This window comes from Notamacropus eugenii, chromosome 6 (assembly GCF_028372415.1).
Source record: "Notamacropus eugenii isolate mMacEug1 chromosome 6, mMacEug1.pri_v2, whole genome shotgun sequence".
In the NCBI taxonomy this organism is placed as follows: domain Eukaryota; kingdom Metazoa; phylum Chordata; class Mammalia; order Diprotodontia; family Macropodidae; genus Notamacropus; species Notamacropus eugenii.
In genome coordinates this window covers 36,265,011-36,283,567 of record NC_092877.1, presented here as the reverse complement: position 1 = coordinate 36,283,567, position 18,557 = coordinate 36,265,011, and the positions used below count along the sequence as shown (strand labels likewise).

At 40.9% G+C, this 18,557-nt stretch overlaps 1 protein-coding gene across 2 annotated transcripts in view; it reads right to left on the bottom strand.

The window, feature by feature from the left end:
* SCUBE2 (signal peptide, CUB domain and EGF like domain containing 2) overlaps positions 1-18,557 on the bottom strand; it is a 75,861-nt gene that overhangs the window by 33,194 nt on the left and 24,110 nt on the right. Inside the window, exons 5-13 of one of the 2 annotated variants that reach the window (XM_072619478.1) lie at positions 17,135-17,224; positions 14,846-14,962; positions 13,749-13,871; positions 10,863-10,979; positions 6,335-6,457; positions 5,760-5,876; positions 5,300-5,434; positions 3,289-3,393; positions 382-534 (exon numbers count right to left, since the gene is read on the bottom strand). In XM_072619478.1, the coding sequence (XP_072475579.1) occupies positions 382-534; positions 3,289-3,393; positions 5,300-5,434; positions 5,760-5,876; positions 6,335-6,457; positions 10,863-10,979; positions 13,749-13,871; positions 14,846-14,962; positions 17,135-17,224 (1,080 nt within the window). The remainder of the gene's footprint in view (positions 1-381; positions 535-3,288; positions 3,394-5,299; positions 5,435-5,759; positions 5,877-6,334; positions 6,458-10,862; positions 10,980-13,748; positions 13,872-14,845; positions 14,963-17,134; positions 17,225-18,557) is intronic. The other variant, XM_072619479.1, reaches the window with a different exon arrangement.

Here is an 18,557-nt window from a genome sequence, read left to right as displayed (position 1 = left end):
AAGGACATAGAAGCCACAGTAGCTGGCAGTGGCCAGTCTGAAATGCCAACACAAGCCAACATCCCAAAGCACAATGTTAGATAGGGGAGGGAAAGGTCTTAATTATGAGAAAGTAGTACTAGCAAACTAGGCAGCATTCAAACAAAACAGAAATTTGGCAATCAAAAAATGTCAGCTTTGGGTTCTTGTAAGGTAGGCAAAATCCTTCTGCTTTCAAACCAAATCAATGTAGGTTGGAGGCAAAAAAACCCAAAAAATACAAAACAAGAGACACTTCATTGTTTTTATTTTTTTGTAAAAAAAGATGAAAAGTGAAAGATGAAGAAATAAGGAACAAGCTGGGAGAAGCCTTGATGGCACCTGGGGAAACTTCAGACTAACCTGTCACCTCCTGTTGGTTTGCTTCAAGCTCAAAGTCAACACTGATCAACATTTCTTTAGTCGTGGTTGGTCTGCCAAAGGCCCCAGGGACTTGCTTGCCAGAGCCACATGTAAGGTTTACATAGTGGAAGCCCTCTTTTACCGAGCTGTACTCTGTGTGAAAAAAAAACAGAATTACAGGAAGCCAGATTCTAGCAAAACCATCAAGAGAACATTCACTACAGGGCCTGTAAACATTTTGTTATGAAAGCATTTAAGAGATCAAATGATAAACTCCAGACATCAAGTTACTACAATACGTACAAATGCTTTGCTCATATTTTAAAGAGCCACAGCCTCCTGGATCAGATCGCTTCCAAATTGATTCATCCTCCTGATAAGTCATTCTACTGAGAAAAAAACTTTTTCCTACTGATCAGAAGTCTAAGTATGCAAACAGTACCAATGCTCCTCTAGAGTATCTGCCAATTCCCTGGAGTTCAGCTTGTGTTATCACAACTGGTTATGTGCAAATAAATTATAACAACTTACATTTACATGTGTTTTGAGGTTTACAAAGTACCTTCCTCACCGCTTCGTGAAACAGGCAGTGAAAGAATTATTATTCCCACTTTATTGATGAGGGCATGAAGGCCCAAGAAAGTTTAGCGATTTGCCTAAATTCACAAAATTAATAAATAGCATTTGATAAACCCAAGAACCCCAGCTTCTGGGATAAGAACTCACTGTTTAACAAAAACTGCTGGGAAAACTGGAAAATAGTGTGGCAGAAACTGGGGATAGATCAACATCTGACACCGTATGCCAGAATAAAGTCCAAATAGATACACAACCCAGATATAGAGGCTAATAATTATAAACAAATTAAGGGAGCAAGGAATAATTTATCTGTCAGGTTTATGGAGAATGGAGGAATTTGTGACCAAATAAGAGACAGAGAACATTATGAAATACAAAATGGATAATTTTGATTACATTAAATTGGAAAGTTTTTGCACAAAGACAATGCAATCAAGACTAGAAAGGAAGCAGAAAACTAGGAAAGAATTTTTACAACTGGTATCTCTGATAAAGGCCTCATTTCTAAAATATACAGAGAGCTGAGTCAAATTTACAGGAATACAATACATTCCCCAATTGATAAATGGTCAAAGGATATGAATAAGCAGTTCTCAGAGGAAGAAATTGAAGCTATCTACAATCATATGAAAAAAATGCGCTAAATTACTATTGATTAGAGAGATGCAAATCAAAACAACTCTGAGGTACCGCATCACACCTATCAGATTGGTGAACATGACAAGAAAATGATAACTATTGAAGATGTGGGAAAGTTGGAACACTGATTCATTGTCGGTAGAGTTGTGAGCTGATCCAACCACTCTGGAAAGCAATTTGGAACTATGCCCAAAGGGTTATAAAAATGTGCATACACTTTGACCTAGCAATACCACTTCTAAGGCTGTATCCCAAAGAGATCGTAAAAATGGGAAAAGGACCCACATGTACAAAAATATTTATAGCAATTCTTTGTGTAATGGCCAAGAACTGAAAATTGAGGGGATATCCATCAATTGGGGAATGGCTGAACAAGTTATGGTATATGAATATGATGGAATACTACTGTGCTATAAGAAATGAACAGATAGACTTTGGGAAAACCTGGAAAGATTTATATAAACTGATGCTGAGTGAAATGAGCAGAACCAGAAGAACATATAACAGCTACAATTTGCAATGCTGATTTTGATAGTCTTAGCCCTTCTCAGCAGTGCAAGGACCTAAAACATTTCCAAAGGACTCATGATGCAAAATGCCATCTACATCCAGAGAAAGAACTATGGAGCCAGAATGCAGAATGAAGCAGACCATTTTCTTTTTTGTTATATTTCATTGTGTTTTGTTTTTTTTTTCATGGTTTCTCCCATTCATTATAATTTCTTCTATCCAACATATGTGTAAATGTATTTAATAGGAATGTATGTGTAGAAACCATATAAGATTGCACGTCATCTTGAGGAGGGAGGGTGGATGAAGGAGGAGAAAATTTAAAACTTATGGAAGTAAATGTTGAAAACTGAAAACAATTAATAAATTTGAAAGAAAATAAAACACCTTAAAAAACCTACTAAATGGCCCCACTGGAATTTGTGCCTAGGTCCTCCAACTCCCCTTGCTGTTTCTACCCTTATGATCTTAAGGCTTTTTTCTCCCATGAAGTTGTGAGCTGAGGAAGGGGTAGCTAGCTAGTCTGACCGAAACTGGCCCAAGCCAGGAAAAGACACAGCTGGAGAACTGTACTCTGTATTCTTCCTTAATTCTTTTTCTTTTTAATCCAAATCCTACTTTATTTACTTGGAAGTAGATGTACTGCTGAGGTGTCAGAATCTAGCAAAGTTGGTCCAATAAAGTCACAAGTAGTCAGAGCATTTTATACTTATTGACCTCCTTTTTCAACACAAAGATGCCCCACACTTCACAAACCATATAATCAAAAGCCTCCTGAAATTCAGTCCAGTATTAGAGGTTGAAAGAAGTAACAAAGATCCACACTAAACCACTCTAAAAATGAAAAATGTGTGGATACAATAAGATAGACTCTTCCAAAAGTCTCAATGTGGTTTCAGTCACTGTAAGTGATTCCTGCTTAAAACTGCACCAAGACTTTTGGGACAGCCATACCTTTGTTAAAAAAAAAAAAAAAAACCTCTGGAGAACTCATGATTTGATCCAAAATGCCCTCACCCAATTGAAGAACACTATCCTTAAACTAAGCTGAATTCAGGCACAAGGGTATCTTCGGATAGACCTTTTGCTGTCTCTAAGCCTCCAATTTAGTTTCCCCAAACGTGCAAACGAGCTCTTATTGCCATATACTTTGTGCCATGGGGAAATATCCATCCGTACCTGGTATCTTTGGTGGCAGGCCCTCTGGAAGCAGCTCAGCCTTTTTCAAACTGCATTTGCCTTCGTTTAGCCTAAAGGTGACACTTGTCCTGACAATGGCGACATCTTCAGAAAGAAACAAATAAGAGATGTTACCCTCAGAGGCAAAGGAATAAGACCAGGTAATACCAAGCCTTCCACTGGCAAGGGTACATTACACATTTTTAATACTTTAAAAACACCAGACTTCTGTATTTGCTACCTTATCCATAGCCTGAGAAAAATCTAAACCTCTTAGTTGTTGATTTAACCCCAAACTGGATTATTAGATACCAGAATCCTGTTTATAGAGCCAGAAAAAGTCTGTGTATAAAGCTTTATGTATCTCTCCACTTAAAAAAAAAAAATCCAAAGTAAATTGTTTCTTGAAGGATGCACTTTATAGAGAAATGTCTGCTGAGACAAACTAAATGCATCAATAAATTTTTCAAAGAAAGAAAGATAATCCAAAGTTCAAATATGACAGAAAAAGTATTGGAAAAGCTGCAAGGGAGTATCTTACGTAACTTTCTGAAAGGTCAGGATGTCTTCACAGTCCCAATTAGAACAGGGTCTGTAGAAGTCAACAAGACTTCTCTGACATTTGAAAAAAAGAACCCTCTAAAGGCAGCCTTCCAGAAAGACAAAGCAGAAATTTCCAAAGCCATTACCTCACAGAAAAGCACAAAAAAACCAGACCAAAGTGCAGATTTATGTGCACAAGACAGGATGGGACCAGGTTGACACGCCCATTGCCTTCCCAGGGCTTTAGCGCAAAGAGGGAAGATGGCTTTATAATTTGAGAGTAAGGCTGATATTACTGGAACTAAATGTAACGAATCCCATCCACCTCCGAGGGTGGACATGGGTCAGGTGACCGGGTTGCCTTTAGCTCCCATATATCCGTGTTCTGGGAAAGGGCAGGGTTTTAAACAGACTTCCTGTGCTTCCAGGATGGGTCTCCAGGGCCCAGATGCTGCTTAAGTTGCATGGACAGCTTTGCAGGCACACTAACCTGCCCCCACAAGAGCTCTTGTGCAATATGGGAGTGAGGGACAATTGTTTACATGACTTCTCCAGCTATAAGGGCTTATAAGTGCATCCCCAAGTAGACATAGGTCAATCAATCAATCAGCAAGTACCAATTAAGCAGCCCCATGTGCTGGCATGGAGCAAAGGGCCAAGGGTACAAATACTAAAATAAAATGGTCCTTGCCTTCAAGTTTACATTGAATGGAAGTGGGGGATGTCATGTGCACATAAATGATTGCAAGGTACTTCCAGAGGGAGGCATCTGGGCCTTGTGGGACCAGAAGAGGCCTTGTGTAGGAATTGGCATTTGACTTGAGCTTAAAGGAAATTAAGGATTCTAAGAGGCAGAGATGAGGAGGGAGGGCATCCTAGTCAGGAGGGAAAGCCTTTGCAAAGGCATGGTGAGAGGGCATGGGGAATGTCAAGAATAAGGAAGAACAAAAAAGTCAGCTTGATTGGCACAGACTGCATGAGGAGGAGTGATGGATAAGGCTGGAAGGGTGGGTTGGAGCCATATGGTAAAGGCTTTAAAAGTCAAACAGCATCTGCGAAATCCCATTACTCTGTCTCCTTCTGAGCTATGCCAATTGTGAGCCTCTGCATGTGCTAGGGCATACATGTTCCCTGTGTACCTACCAGTTTCTCTGGGGGTTTGTGGCAAATCCTGTTCACCAACTGAGAAGTTTCTTTAAACTGTCAGTTGTTACTTCATGTGATAAAACTGGACATTTAAGGGATGGTTTGGGTTAAGAGCATTTAGTATTAGGCTTGAAGGCCATGGGCAAGGAAACATTATAAAATGCTATTTGTGTGCAGGTATGATTTACAAAATATTCATATCTATTATGTTGATTGGTCCTCATGGAAGCCCACGAAGCAGACAGGCAGGGGTTACTGTTCTCACCACTGTCATTTTACAGATAAAAACGTGGACAACTCCCACATGACTCTACTTGCCTACCTGACAAACACAGAGCATTGTTACCGAATGCCCAGCTTTGGTAATTACCCAATGAAGCAGAATCATTAGATTTATGGAGTTGACTCCTGAGATGAGAAGAGGTGCCACAGGTGACAGAGTAGGCATCGTGATATCCTAGCAGGCAGAACACAGAAGTCAACAATTACACAGAAGAGTACATCACACAGGTGACACAGATAAAATCACCACCTCCATGGAGCAGAAACTCAAACCATTCTGGCCTTTGCTGTCTACGGCCTAAGGAAAAAGAGGTTTACTTAGACAAGGCGCCAAGAAAGTTCCAAAAAAAAACCAAAACGGCCCTTTGGTTAGAGTGTTCTGTGTTCACATAGCACCTACTGTCTTGGTCCCAGGCATCCACTTATCCCTGCCTCAGGTAAAGCTGCCTTGTTGGGGGTGGGGGTGGGGAGGGCAGGGTGAGGTAGACCTGATCACTTACCTAGAGAGAGGTGGACATCTGAGGGACAGTTTAGGAAGCAGTTATCCACTCCACCACTCTTAGTACAGTGCATGGACACTCTGGGGGATCTGTTACGCGGAAGGAATCCCTTTACCTCTAAACAGGACAAAACACAAGCATGTAAACAGAAAAACACTTCTACAATTAAAAATAATGGAACAAAAGACAACAATATGAATAGTCCAAAGCACATTCCATGTAACTAACGTTCTGGTCAGAGAAGAAGAAAGCCAGAAAAAAACAGAGACAGGCCCTTCATGCGCCATCCCAGGACAACAGCACTAGGTGAGCTCGTACAGAGAAGCCCCATAGAAAACAGACATACACACCTGACAGAAACACAGAAGAGAATCCAAAGACCATACAAAGCATCTCCTGTTTCTCAACCATTTTTAAACAATGGGCAGCCTATCAAGTGCAAAAAGCATGGAGGACATGGTGAGCCACTCCACACAGCTGTCCGATTAAGACTTGTGAAAATGCCCATTGCTGCCCCACCTTCTAGTCAAACGGTCAGAGCCTGTGGACGGAGCAAACATGAGCAGCGGCCTTACCCACACAGTCCTTCTTGTTCCAGTGGAGCTGGTGATCAGAGAGGCACTGGCACTCGTAACTTCCCATAGTGTTCACACAGATCTGCTGGCAGCCTCCATTGTTGATGCTACACTCATCAGTGTCTGAGGAAGAAAATCATCCTTGGTGAATGGACCTCATACCAGAGTTAGACGGCAATAGACATCCTCTCACGCTAAGGAAAATCTCCCTGATACTGAGAACCATACAAAAGTGGAAACAGATACCTCACAAAATGGCAAGCTCCTCATTGCAAAGGCTCTTTGGAAGCTACACAGGGATATTGTAGAAGACATTACTGATCTCATGGTTTGAGCCAGATGATTTCCAAGGTCCCTTTCAATTCAGAGATTCTATGATTCAGTTATATATCATCTTTACCAGGGGTGGGGAAGATCACCCAGGAACTTTACCCTCTGTGATCAGAAACAAGGGAACTGCATGATACAAATCTTAATAACAGTTTGCATGTACATAATGCTTTCAGGCAGAGGAGTCTAATGCATGGCCTGGGCCCCATGCAGCCTACAACACTCCCAAATGCAGCCCAAACCAGATTAAAATGCAATTAGAAAATATTTAACAAAATAGACAAAAATACAATAAAACACAGATATTACATTTTAAAACTAAGTCAGTATGTGATTCTCAGGGATTCTTACGTATAGATTAATGGTCCCCATTTCTATCTGAGTTTGACCTGACCACTCCAGGATATACAACGTCTTCTCCTAACAACAACAACCCTGTAAGATAGATGGTGCAAGTACTCTCTCCATTCTAGAGACGAAAAACTGAGACCCACAAAGGATGAAGTGAATGGTCCAAGGTGCACAGTATGTGTGTCCCCAGACCACCCCAAATCTTCTAACTCTTACTCTAGGGCTTTTTCCATAATCACTTGCTGCTTCCCAAATAAAATTTTTAAAAATTTTAAATTTTAAAAATTTTCTGTAGAAAACATGCTTGGCATTGATTTACCCCTTCACCTGTTAGTCATTCGTCTGGATTCCTGGATTCAATAGGACTGGCACAAGTTTCACCAGTGAGTTGATTCACTAATATCTGTAATCAAACCAGTTCCTCTCTTGCTTCCTATGTTCCTCTGTGTGTGTATTTGTATGTGTGTATATACATATATATGTATACATATGCATACATGTATATATTCTTTACACATCTCTGACATATGAGAGAAAACAGGCATCATTTTTCCTAGAATGATAGACTATAAGAGGGAAGGAGGGAGAAGGGAAATGGAGCTATCGCAGGAGAGGGGACTCTGGGGATACTGGGCCTCAGCACTTGGGCATGGGGAGCTTCCTCACTGCCCCCAGGCCTGTGGTGGTACATTGCTGAAAGGACTTGGTACTCTAAAGCTCCCAGCTCCTTATTAGCTGCTGAGCAGAAACAGCAGGTGACTTGTTAGTTACTTTAAAAGGGTGACCTCAGTCTCAATGTTCTCTTCTAGCATAGTTGTATCAAGACTGTTTTGAGCACTTCTCATAAAAGTTTGGAGAGAGTTGGTTTGTCTTACCCCTCACCCTAGCTACCATGAGGCTAGGGGCACATGGCAAATAAAAGCACAGGTGTGCCTGAACCTGCATCTTTTGTATTTGAATGGATATCTCCCTGGATAAGCTTGAAGATGACTTTGTGAGTTCAAGAGGTCCAGAGTCCTAGGTCCTTTTGGCCAGAGCTGACTGATGGCAAGGAGAAGAATCTCTGATAACTGCTCTAGGAAAAGATGACAACCAACTGGAGAATGGGTCCAAGCTTAACTTGTTTCATCAGTTATAATCTGGGAGCTGGCTGGACAGTGCAGAAGGTGAAATATAAAATGCTTATTGAGCAATCCTCCAAAATTCTTTATATTCCACTGATGCTTAAGTATTAGTCCCCTGGCAAAGTTTAAGTTACTGAATACTGTTTTAAGCTTCTCAGTGTAGACTGAGTCTTGTGTCTTTTGGCATTCTTTTTATGTGCTAAAAATAAATACCTACCCCATATCTGATCTATATTTTACAGTGAGTACCTTTCTACTCTCCACGTTAGGGAGACCCTAAACATGAACCACAGTCAAACCTTTAAATAAGTTTTCTCAAGGGTGCTGGGGTGGGAGTTTTACCAGTCAAAGAAAGTGAGAAAAGAAAGCCTAATCCCTCCTCTCATTAGAGGCATGATGAGCTCCAAGACTGAACAGTCTACATACATGGTTCCAGAATAAAGAGACTCCTCAGGGCAAAGCAGTGAGTGGAGTGATCCAGCCCTTGTGGGCCTAGAAGCAGTCCCTAAATGTTACACTTGATATGAGTCACATTAGTCAGTGGCAAAACCAGGAAAACCCACATCTTTCTAGCATCCATCCCAAAATTCAAAAAGGAAAACAAGGCAAAATATGACTTCCTCCCCATACCTCAAAACCAAATATATACACATTTGCTTGATGTCTCAGTATAAGCAAATTTACAGGTTTCAATCCTTTAAAAAGTTCTCTGATATATTAGCAAGGCATTCAGTTTTTAACCCAAATAAGAGTAGGCTAATGGGATACTTAATACAGGCATAAGACTGGGATCCAAACCATCCCAACCCATGTTTGGCTTGATATATTAAATCAGGGAAGAACAATGCTCAATCAATTTCTCAATCAAGGAATATGTCTTAGACTGACATAAGGCCTTTAACTATATAAGAACTGTGCTCTGACAGGCCAAGGAGGCTTGATTAAGCCCAAAGAATCATCTATAAATTAACAAGCGAGCTGAAAAAGAAGAAATTCTAGAAACTAGACTGTGTGGTTTTCCAGCACATTCCTAAGGAAGAATTTTCTGGGAGGAAGGAGAGTCCTTAGCTCCAGCCTTAGTTAGATCTCTTTCTTAGGCGCCTCCTCCTTTAGACCAGAGTGGGACTTTCCAAATCAAAAGGTCCAGAGGAAGTTCTACTTCCATCTTCTCATCAGTGCCCTAAGCAGCATCCCTGGATCAGCGGGCAGGAAGGTCTGAATCCTGCATCATCAGGACTCGTAGTCCAACAAACAGCTCAGAAAAGAAACAGCACCATGCTTAAGGGGAACTTCTTTGGTATCCAGAAAACAGGAAAAAAGGATTTTCAGGAACTCTCTGAGCTTGAGATCACTTTCCCCTGGACTCTGGATGAACTTGTGGGATTTTGTATCACAGACCTGGAAGAATGTATAGTACCAATGGTGCTTACTGTACCTCTTTAGAAAATATCCATTTCTAAAATGTTACTGAAGCTTAGCTGACTAAATGACTCAATTTATAATCTTGGGGGAAGCACACAGGTGAGAGCTCAAGTTGATAGCGAGAGAGAAAGCCACTCCATTGGCTCCTCAGGGTACCCCAGAATGCTGAGGGGGCACTGGACTTATCAGTGGGAATGGATTTGGGATAAGGATCCTCAAGCTTACATGAGCTACCGAGGAATGAAAAGTTGTTGGACTCATTTTAGTAAACATCTGCTTTCCTTTTCACAGCACACAGAGCATGAGGAAGCAGACTTACAACGGCAATCACAAGAATTCAAGTTACACATTGGCAAGAACTTTTTGTCCATGAGGGTTATTAGAGGAGAGAACACCTCTCATGCTCACATTCGGCCCAGATACTGATTCATAGCATTAGGACCTCTGACTCAACAGCAAGCTTGTGAGCAGACTAGGGTTGGAGCTCTGCTAGAGCTTTCCTCTCTTCTTCTCTGGGGTTCACAACCTTCTCTCTAGGCTGATCATTTCTGCAAGATGCAAAACCTCTTCCTGCCCACCTTCCTCACCTACCACCCCTGAGAGATGAGGCCAGGTGGTCCACTGGCCTCCTCAGGTTGAACACTAGAGCCTCAGGCAACTCAGGTAAATGGAGATAATAAAACTTCCTATTTTACAAGTTGTTGGGAGGCTTTGTAGAAATGAGTTCATATCTCTCCTCCCTCAAGGAGAGCTCCCTAAGATCCCTCTAGGATTGCTCCCTCATAGTGGCCTTTCTGGATCTCTCCTTTGCTTTTCTATTTCATACTTCCCTGTATCATTCTTACTTGTGTATGCCTTATTACCCCACCCCTAATTAGATCACTAGCTTCATGAAAACAAGCTCTAAGCATCCTATCTTTGTATTCTCAACACATAGCCTCATACCTTGAACATAATAGGTGCTTAATAAATGCTTAAGGGAATTGTTATTAATCAGTTTGTAGGATTCACTTCCTTACATTACAAGTACAATTGTTCCCTAGCAAATAAACAGTTTCACAGCTGAAAGAGCTCAGAATTCCCTTCTGTTCCATTTCATGCTGTTGAGAGGAAACAAAACTGTTGGAAGTGTTAGTCATCTCACTCTTACTGAAAGCCAACATGGGCTGTTGCCCTTGTAGGAAGGACAGAAATTTTCCTTTCATTATGCAATACGGAGGAAGCTAAAGAAGCTTCAAGACTGGACCCATTTCCTTTTCTCCCCAAGTCATGGTCACCCCAACATGATGCATTTCCCTCACCTCCACAATGCGTGAGACCGTACAAGGTGTATCCTTTATTACAAGCACATTCAAAGGTGCCAGGGTAATTGATGCACGTGTGGTCACAGGTCCTTGCAAAAGAGCACTCGTCGACATCTGTAAATTTCCAAAGAAGGGTTAGCAATGTTTTCTTCTAAAGAATTCATTCAGCTGGACCTCAGTTGAGAGCACTCGTAAATTCAGGAGCAAATTCCCTTGTAGCAACTAGTTCATCCCATCAGAAAGCCTTTATCACTAAGGTCACAAATCAACCTGCATGGGACGACTGCCAACACAGCAGCATAAAGGACTATGCCACAATATGAAAACTTCTATTATGCAAACATTTTAATAATATCTGCTGATAATAAAATAACAATATCATTTCTCACAGAATTTGAGAGTTCAAAGGCATCTAAGTCTAACCCTTAACAGAAAAGAAATATCCTCCACAGCATAACTGACAAGGCATGGGCGTCCAGCCTTTGTCTGACGATCTCCAGTAGAGGGAAGACCCGCCATTTCACTTTTAGAGGGCTCTCCTTTTTAGAAGTTGTCACTGACCTCAAGCCTAAATTTGCCTGTCGGCAACCATCCCTCCAATCCTGAGTTCTGCCCTCTAAGACCAAACAAAGGAAGTTGAATTCCTCATTCAGCTCTCAAACCTTTAATTACTTAGATAGTTATCCTGTCCTTCTCCAGTCTTCTTCTCTTTACCATGTTCACCATTCCTAGTTCCTTCCACCGATTTTCACGTGGGATAAACGTGAAGCTCTTCACCATGCTAGATAGATAGATATATATACATATATATAATTCTTTGAGAGGTATACATGTGTGGCATGGTGTATGAAGAGACACCTTTAAAGTCAGGTTTAGTCTCTGATCAGGTGAGACTAGTCTGCCCAGAGCTTTAAGATTTTAACTCCAACCCTGTCCAAGAATATGTTAATTACTATTACCTTCAAAAGGGTTCCACAAGAACAGTGTTCACTTAAATTTGAAGATACAACTCCGCTTTGCAGACAGACTTTGTCTTGGTCACATATTCCAAGCCTGACCTGTTGCCCACTATTACCCTGCTCAAGACCCCTAGGAGTATCCGTGTCCTCATTAAGCAGCAGGCATGAGTCTATCTCATCACAGCCTTCTTGTCTGGCCTCATCTCTGCATTCCTCTATAGGCCAAGATTTCTGCATGCCACTTCCTGGACATTTCAGTGGGTTGCAGTAATTTCTTTAAATGGAAAAGTTAGTCTAACAATCCAATTTAAGATCATTCTGCATTAGTGGATTCGCTAAGGTCCTTTTTCTACACAGCTAATACAAAATCATGGTGCTATGAGAAATGATCAAAGGATTTCAGAGAATCTTAGGCAGAATGAACTGGTATAGAACGAAGTGAGCAGAACCAGGAAAACAATTATATGAATAAAACACTGTAAAGAAAGCAAAGTACAAAAGCTAAAGGAATCTGATCCAAGCAGTGACCATTCATGTCTCTGGAGGACCCATGATGAAGCATGTTACCTTCCTCCTGACAGAAATGCAGTGGATACAAGGAGCAGACAGACAGACGGATGGATAGACACACAAATGATAGATAGATATGCATGTATGTATGTATAGATATATATACACACAGAGATGCTTATATATAGATATATAGAGTTACATATAGACTTTATAACTGCCTCAGACACTCCAATCTATCCCTCACATAGCTACCAAAATAATCTTCCTAATACACGGGTTTGACAATAGAACTCTCTATTCAAAAACCTCAGTGGTTTTCCATTGCTTATAACATAAAATACAAATTCCTTACCAGGCTTCAGATCCTGTTTCAGACACTTCCTACCTATGGAGCTGGGACCTCAGAAACAGTCTTGCCAAACCCACCCCTGAACAGGAATCCCCCTGACCACATTCCTGACAAGGGTCATCCAGCCTCTGCTTGAAGGCCTTCCATGCCGAACCAATTCCAGTTTTGTATCACTTTGTTGGGAATGTGTATCTTTTAGCATTTTGCCCCTGTGTGCTCTGCCCTTGGTCTTCTGGGACAAAGAAGAACAAACTTAATCCTTTATTCACCGGGTAGCTTTTCAGTTCTTGTGCATCCATGGAAACAGGAGAGGGTGAGAAGGGAGGAACGGACAGTACTTTTGACAAACATGTATTAAGAGCTTCCTCCCACAGACTTTGATGGTGAATGTTTTGTCTACTCCCCACACGCAGAATCAATCAGCAAAAGGACATAGTATAGTCCATATCTCTAATAGTCAACCAGCTCTCACCATTTAAAACATCACCCATGTGATATAGATGCAAGGAATGTATGCTTCCTGAGGGTTTCTCCCCTTATATGTCCCTTTAAAAACTTATAAGAATAATGCCCCCATATGCCTGTCAAAGCTTGCCATTTCCAAACCGGATACAAGGATCAAATTCAGTTGCTAATCACTGACAGGCACCAACACCTTGCTATCAAAAGCTTTTGAAAGGCAGATGCTTCTATGACAAGGTTTCTTGATATTTGAGAAAATTCAGTTCATTTCCTTATGTCAGCTACAAAACATGTCCCTGGCAGGATGGCTGAACACCTGCTCGTATTCCTCAGATACACTTCACACGAAGAACTAAGATGATGCCTTTTAAAAAGAGGAGGGACCTTATTATGGGGTTTGACTTAACTTGTTCTAAATTTTCCTTTCCCTCCTAAGAAGAGCAAATTTTTCAAAGTCTTTGATCATGAACTCTTTGATATACATAATATACCCATGAAGCACATAAGAATTTTTGTTCTATTTCACAAAGATATAATTTAGATAGGTGACTAGTTCAAGGTCATGCAGTGAGTCAATCTTCAGGTTTTCTCAGCACATACCTTGACAAGACTTTTCATCTGTTAATAATTTAAATCCTTTCTTGCAACTGCAATCAAAACTGCCAACAGTGTTTCTGCAGAAGTGATCACAGCCTCCATTATCAATCTGACACTCATCAATATCTGCAACAGACAAATGAAAAAATGAACACATCTGTTGATTTTCCCTATGAACCCCTAAGATGCTTGCCAGTGCTCTAGAACTCCCAACAATCGTTCATCAAAGAGTTTTCAGAGATATTCTACTTCTGGGTGGTTTTCTGCTTTAATGTTGACGCACTCATTATTTTCCCACATCCTTTTTTTAAAATATGGTAATCTTCATCTTTCTAGAATATATTTAGAACTCTTACATTACTCTTCCCTAGCCATCAGGAGCAAAGCTATGGAAAAGAAGAACGAGGTTTTCTTGCATTCTCCTCCGTTCAATGCTCAGTTTCTCTCAGTAAGTCCCTCGTCCCATTTTAATCATTAAAACTTTTTAAGGCGCTTAAACACTTGCTATAAAACTAGAACAACAACAAAATACTCAATTTTTAAAGACCATTTCCTGATACTCAACATTATTTTACACTTTTTCAATTGATACAGTTGATAACAGATAATTGAAACAGATAACAAGTTATTTTTTTTTAACATGCTAAGTAACCAGTCCTTTGTACTTATGCCCATAAAATATCAAGAGGCCACTGAGATCCCCTTGATCAGTAAGAATTAATGGGTTAATTCTTCATTAATTTACTCTGGATAATTATCTAGGTGGTTATTTATAATATGCTGATATTATCTCTTCAAAATGGATTATTTCCTTGATCTTCTGCCTTTTTTTCTAATAAGGTTATAGCGTGAAATGAATTATTTGATGTTCATAGAGGCTGACCTTCCCAGCAGCTAACAGAATTAAATTAGCTTTAATTACGTGCTTGCTCAATCACAAGTTTTCACTGGCCCAAATAAGAAAATCTACTATTGATATGAGTCATAATCAAATCTGAAGGCACTCAAGAGGTGGCAGAGATGGGTGCAGATGGAGAAGAGGTATCTTCATTGTATCACAGTGCTTGGATACACATTTCCTCTACTGCGAGGGAACCTACCTTTACATGTCTTCCCATCAAACTGAAGGGTGAATCCCACAGGGCAGCTGCAGTGAACACCAGTAGATGTGTCCTTACATGTACGGTCACAGCCTCCATTGTTTACAGCACATGTTTCTGATAAAAAAAGAAAGGAAATGAAAAAACTGTTTGCTTTTCTGAGAAGAAAGATCTTCAGTGTCTCAATGCTCCTACATGACTGAAAGTTCAAGGAAGGCCAAAAGCAGAATGGGGTACATATGATGGAGTCAATGTCATCACCACCTGCTGTTGGGACTCCTGGCACCTGGTGCAGCCCATTGTAAGGGGAGAATGTGTCTGTTTTATCACTGGAAGGCTATATCTTCATAAAACAACAAAGGGTTGGAGGGGTGGAAAAAGGCAGCTTATGCTCATGGTAAGAGTACCGGACCTGGGGTTGAAGCAGAATGTTACCATCTGCTCTGTTGCTGTCCACTTCTCTCCACCAAGAACACTGACCCTCCAGAGATCATGCTCCCTAACCCCGGATAGAAATGAACCTCTCCCCTTATTGGTTGACCAAGTGCCTGGTACACAGTAAGCATTTAATAAATGTTTACTGGTTGATTGATTGGTGGGTCAGTGAATAAAAACTTGCCTCAGTCCACTTTAACTAGAAGGCCCCAGACCATGCTTCCCATTCTCCAGTCAGCCACTCATTCCAGAGAATACCCCTGCCATCTGCTCCCTGCGCTGGTCAAAGGTCCAGTGGTTCAAGCATATCTTGAATTTAAATCTTGGCTGTATTACTCACTCTCTATCTGAGTGAGCTGCAGTAAGACACAACCTCTCTGCTACTCATTTTCCTCATCTGTAAAATGACTAGGTGGTACTAGAGAACCTCTGAGGCCACTTCCTCAATCATGATCAGGGATCTTGTGACCTATTGATATATAATAAGTCACTTTACTTCTCGGGACCTTAAGTTATCTCTCTGTAAAATGGGGACAGCCATCTGTGCATCTAACCGTGCTGTTGTAAGAAAAAGTCTTTGTGAACCTAATAATGCTATAGAAATGAAAGTTCCTATTGCTAGTTGATATCCACTTTCCTGTATGCCAGGAAGAGAGGTGCCCCAGTTCTGGACCAAGAACACTAGATTGAAAGTTAAGAGAACTAGGTCATACTAAGCTGTATGACCATGGACAAATTATTCCCCCTGCTTGGCCTCTATCATGACTGACAATCTATTATGGTGATTTATCATGAACAATTATGAACTGTATGAAATTCAGTTAGAAATTACAAAGGTCAGGTTGCCACAGGCTGCTAAATGTGAAATTATCTGCTTTGATGAAAAAATCCTGTGAAGTCTTCCAGGGCTCATCCTGAATGCTCTGCAGACTGTTCTGGTTCTCCTTTTTGCCAGAAGAATACCATTTGAATGGTAAATTTCTTTTTGGGGGCTGTTCTATACTAATCATTATTCTGCTCATTCCTAAACTTCCTATATAACAGAGGCAATAGACTGAAAAAAATAAAAATAATGAAATTAGGGGCAATGAGATAAACCCCAGACTCTCAGAGCTGTAAGAGGCCTCAGGGGCCATCTAGCCCTGGGATCACAGACTTGGAGGTCTTAGGCCATAGACACTAAGAAGAGATGGTCTCAGAACAAGCTAGTCCTTTTACACAAGAGAAGGCTGAGGCCCAGAGAGGAAAGGAGGCCTCCAGACACAGAGGTGGGATGTGGATGCTCCAGACACTCCGTCTGACTCTGTCACAGCCCATGCTGCCTGCTCAGTCATTAACCAAAATGGGAATCCCCTCTGTAAGATATCCAACAATGACTTGGTCAGACAGGCAGCTGGTCACACTTTTCAGCAGTTCAGATAGTTGGGAAATTAGTCCCTAGTCTAAAGTTCAGTTTTGCTGAAAATTTCCTCCAGAGCCAAGCAGAAAATGAATCCCTCTTCCATATGAAATACCTCAATAAGGAGCAACCTCTCTCTATCTCTGTCTCTCTCTCAATACTCTTATTAAATACTGAATAGGCCATAACAATAGACAGGTGTTGTATCCACCCATTCCATTGATATTTATTGAGCAAGGGCCTATATGCAAGGCGCTACAAGGCATACAGAGAAGAAGGTCGAGAGTTTCTGCCCTCTAAGGATATGCAAACAAAAACATTTTAATTAAAGGCAATACAAAGTCTGATACTCCCTAGCCCAACAAGAGTGGCCTGTTAGACTGAAAAAAGGGCCATGAGGACACGGGCCTCTCTGCCCTCCGACGATGAAAGTAGGGAGAGCTTGTCCATCTTACCCATAAGCAGTCTCCGTTTCACTCTTCTGTCAGCATCAGCTACTGATGATGTAACGTGCTCCATTAGCTCCAGGGTAGGTTTCTCTTTGTCTATAAGAGAAACAAATAACAAAAACAAAAAAATGAAGACACCGCTCCTGCCACTGGGACAAGGGTTCTTAATCATTTCTATTTTGTTGCCCTCTTTGGCAGTCTGATGAAGCTTATGGACTCCTCAGAATAATGTTCATGCATGAAAATAAAACACAGAATTACAAAGAAAGCCAATTACATTGAAATATAGTTATTAAAATGTTTTTTTTTTAATCACAGACCCACTGAAATCTATCCAGCGGAGAAGTCCACTGACTCCAAGTGAAGAACCTTTGCCCTAGGAAAACTATGCCATCAACTTCATCTGAAGTCTTAAATATGCTTTAAAAATAGGAGCTATATGATCATCTTCTTTCAATGGAGATGTAAAATAACACCTCCTGATGGTCAACTCATCCTTAAACCATTTTGAAGGAAAACAACACTTGAAAATAGCAATATATCCCTCGTGAAAAAAGATATGATTTTTCAAAAAGAATTTTTTACAAATCTATCATCCATATATATATATGTAAAATATTGGTAGCAAATGTATTCCCTCTTCCAGGATGGGAAAAAAGTTCCAAGGTGTGAAAAAAAATCACTGAAGAGGATTAGGTAGTACAACATATAGAGTTTAGGACCTAGAGTCAGGAAGACCCAAGTTCAAACCTGCCTTTGACCTTATTAGCAATGTGACTATGGGCAAGTCACTAAACTCAACTTTTTCATCTATCAGATAGTAGCAGGAGTACCTGTAGTGTCTATCTCACAGAGATCTCTAAAGCACAAATAAGATCACGTATACAAAGCAGCACTTTGTACAGCTGAAGGCACTATACAACCATCAACTGTTATCATGCTTTAATTAATACAGCCCATATATATCTAGAGAACGTCATTGTGACTAGAGCCAAAAGCCAAAGGGCAATTTTAATGGGAGAAGTGCAGAAAGGATTGTGGGTCATATCACACCCACATCCACAGCCTTTGTCATCAGCAGCATCAGTTTTCTGATATGACGGATGCCAGTCTGCGTACTGACCCAGGCAGGATCTTCCATCTGTGTGCACTCTGTACTTTGGGTGGCAGCAACACTCAGGCCCTTCATCTGCATCATCACATATGTGCTGACAGCTGCCATTTCCATGGTTATGTCTCTGAAAACACATGGATCAGTAATGTGCCAAAAAGCCAGTGTGATGCCATGGCAGGAGACCTGACTCTCCAGGCCTACTCTTCCTCTCCTGGTTATGTAGCTTTGGGTAAATAATCTAACCTCTGGCCTTCAGTTGTCTTGATCTGTAAACCAGCTTAAAGGCTTCAAGGCCGAATGCTAGATCAGATGCCT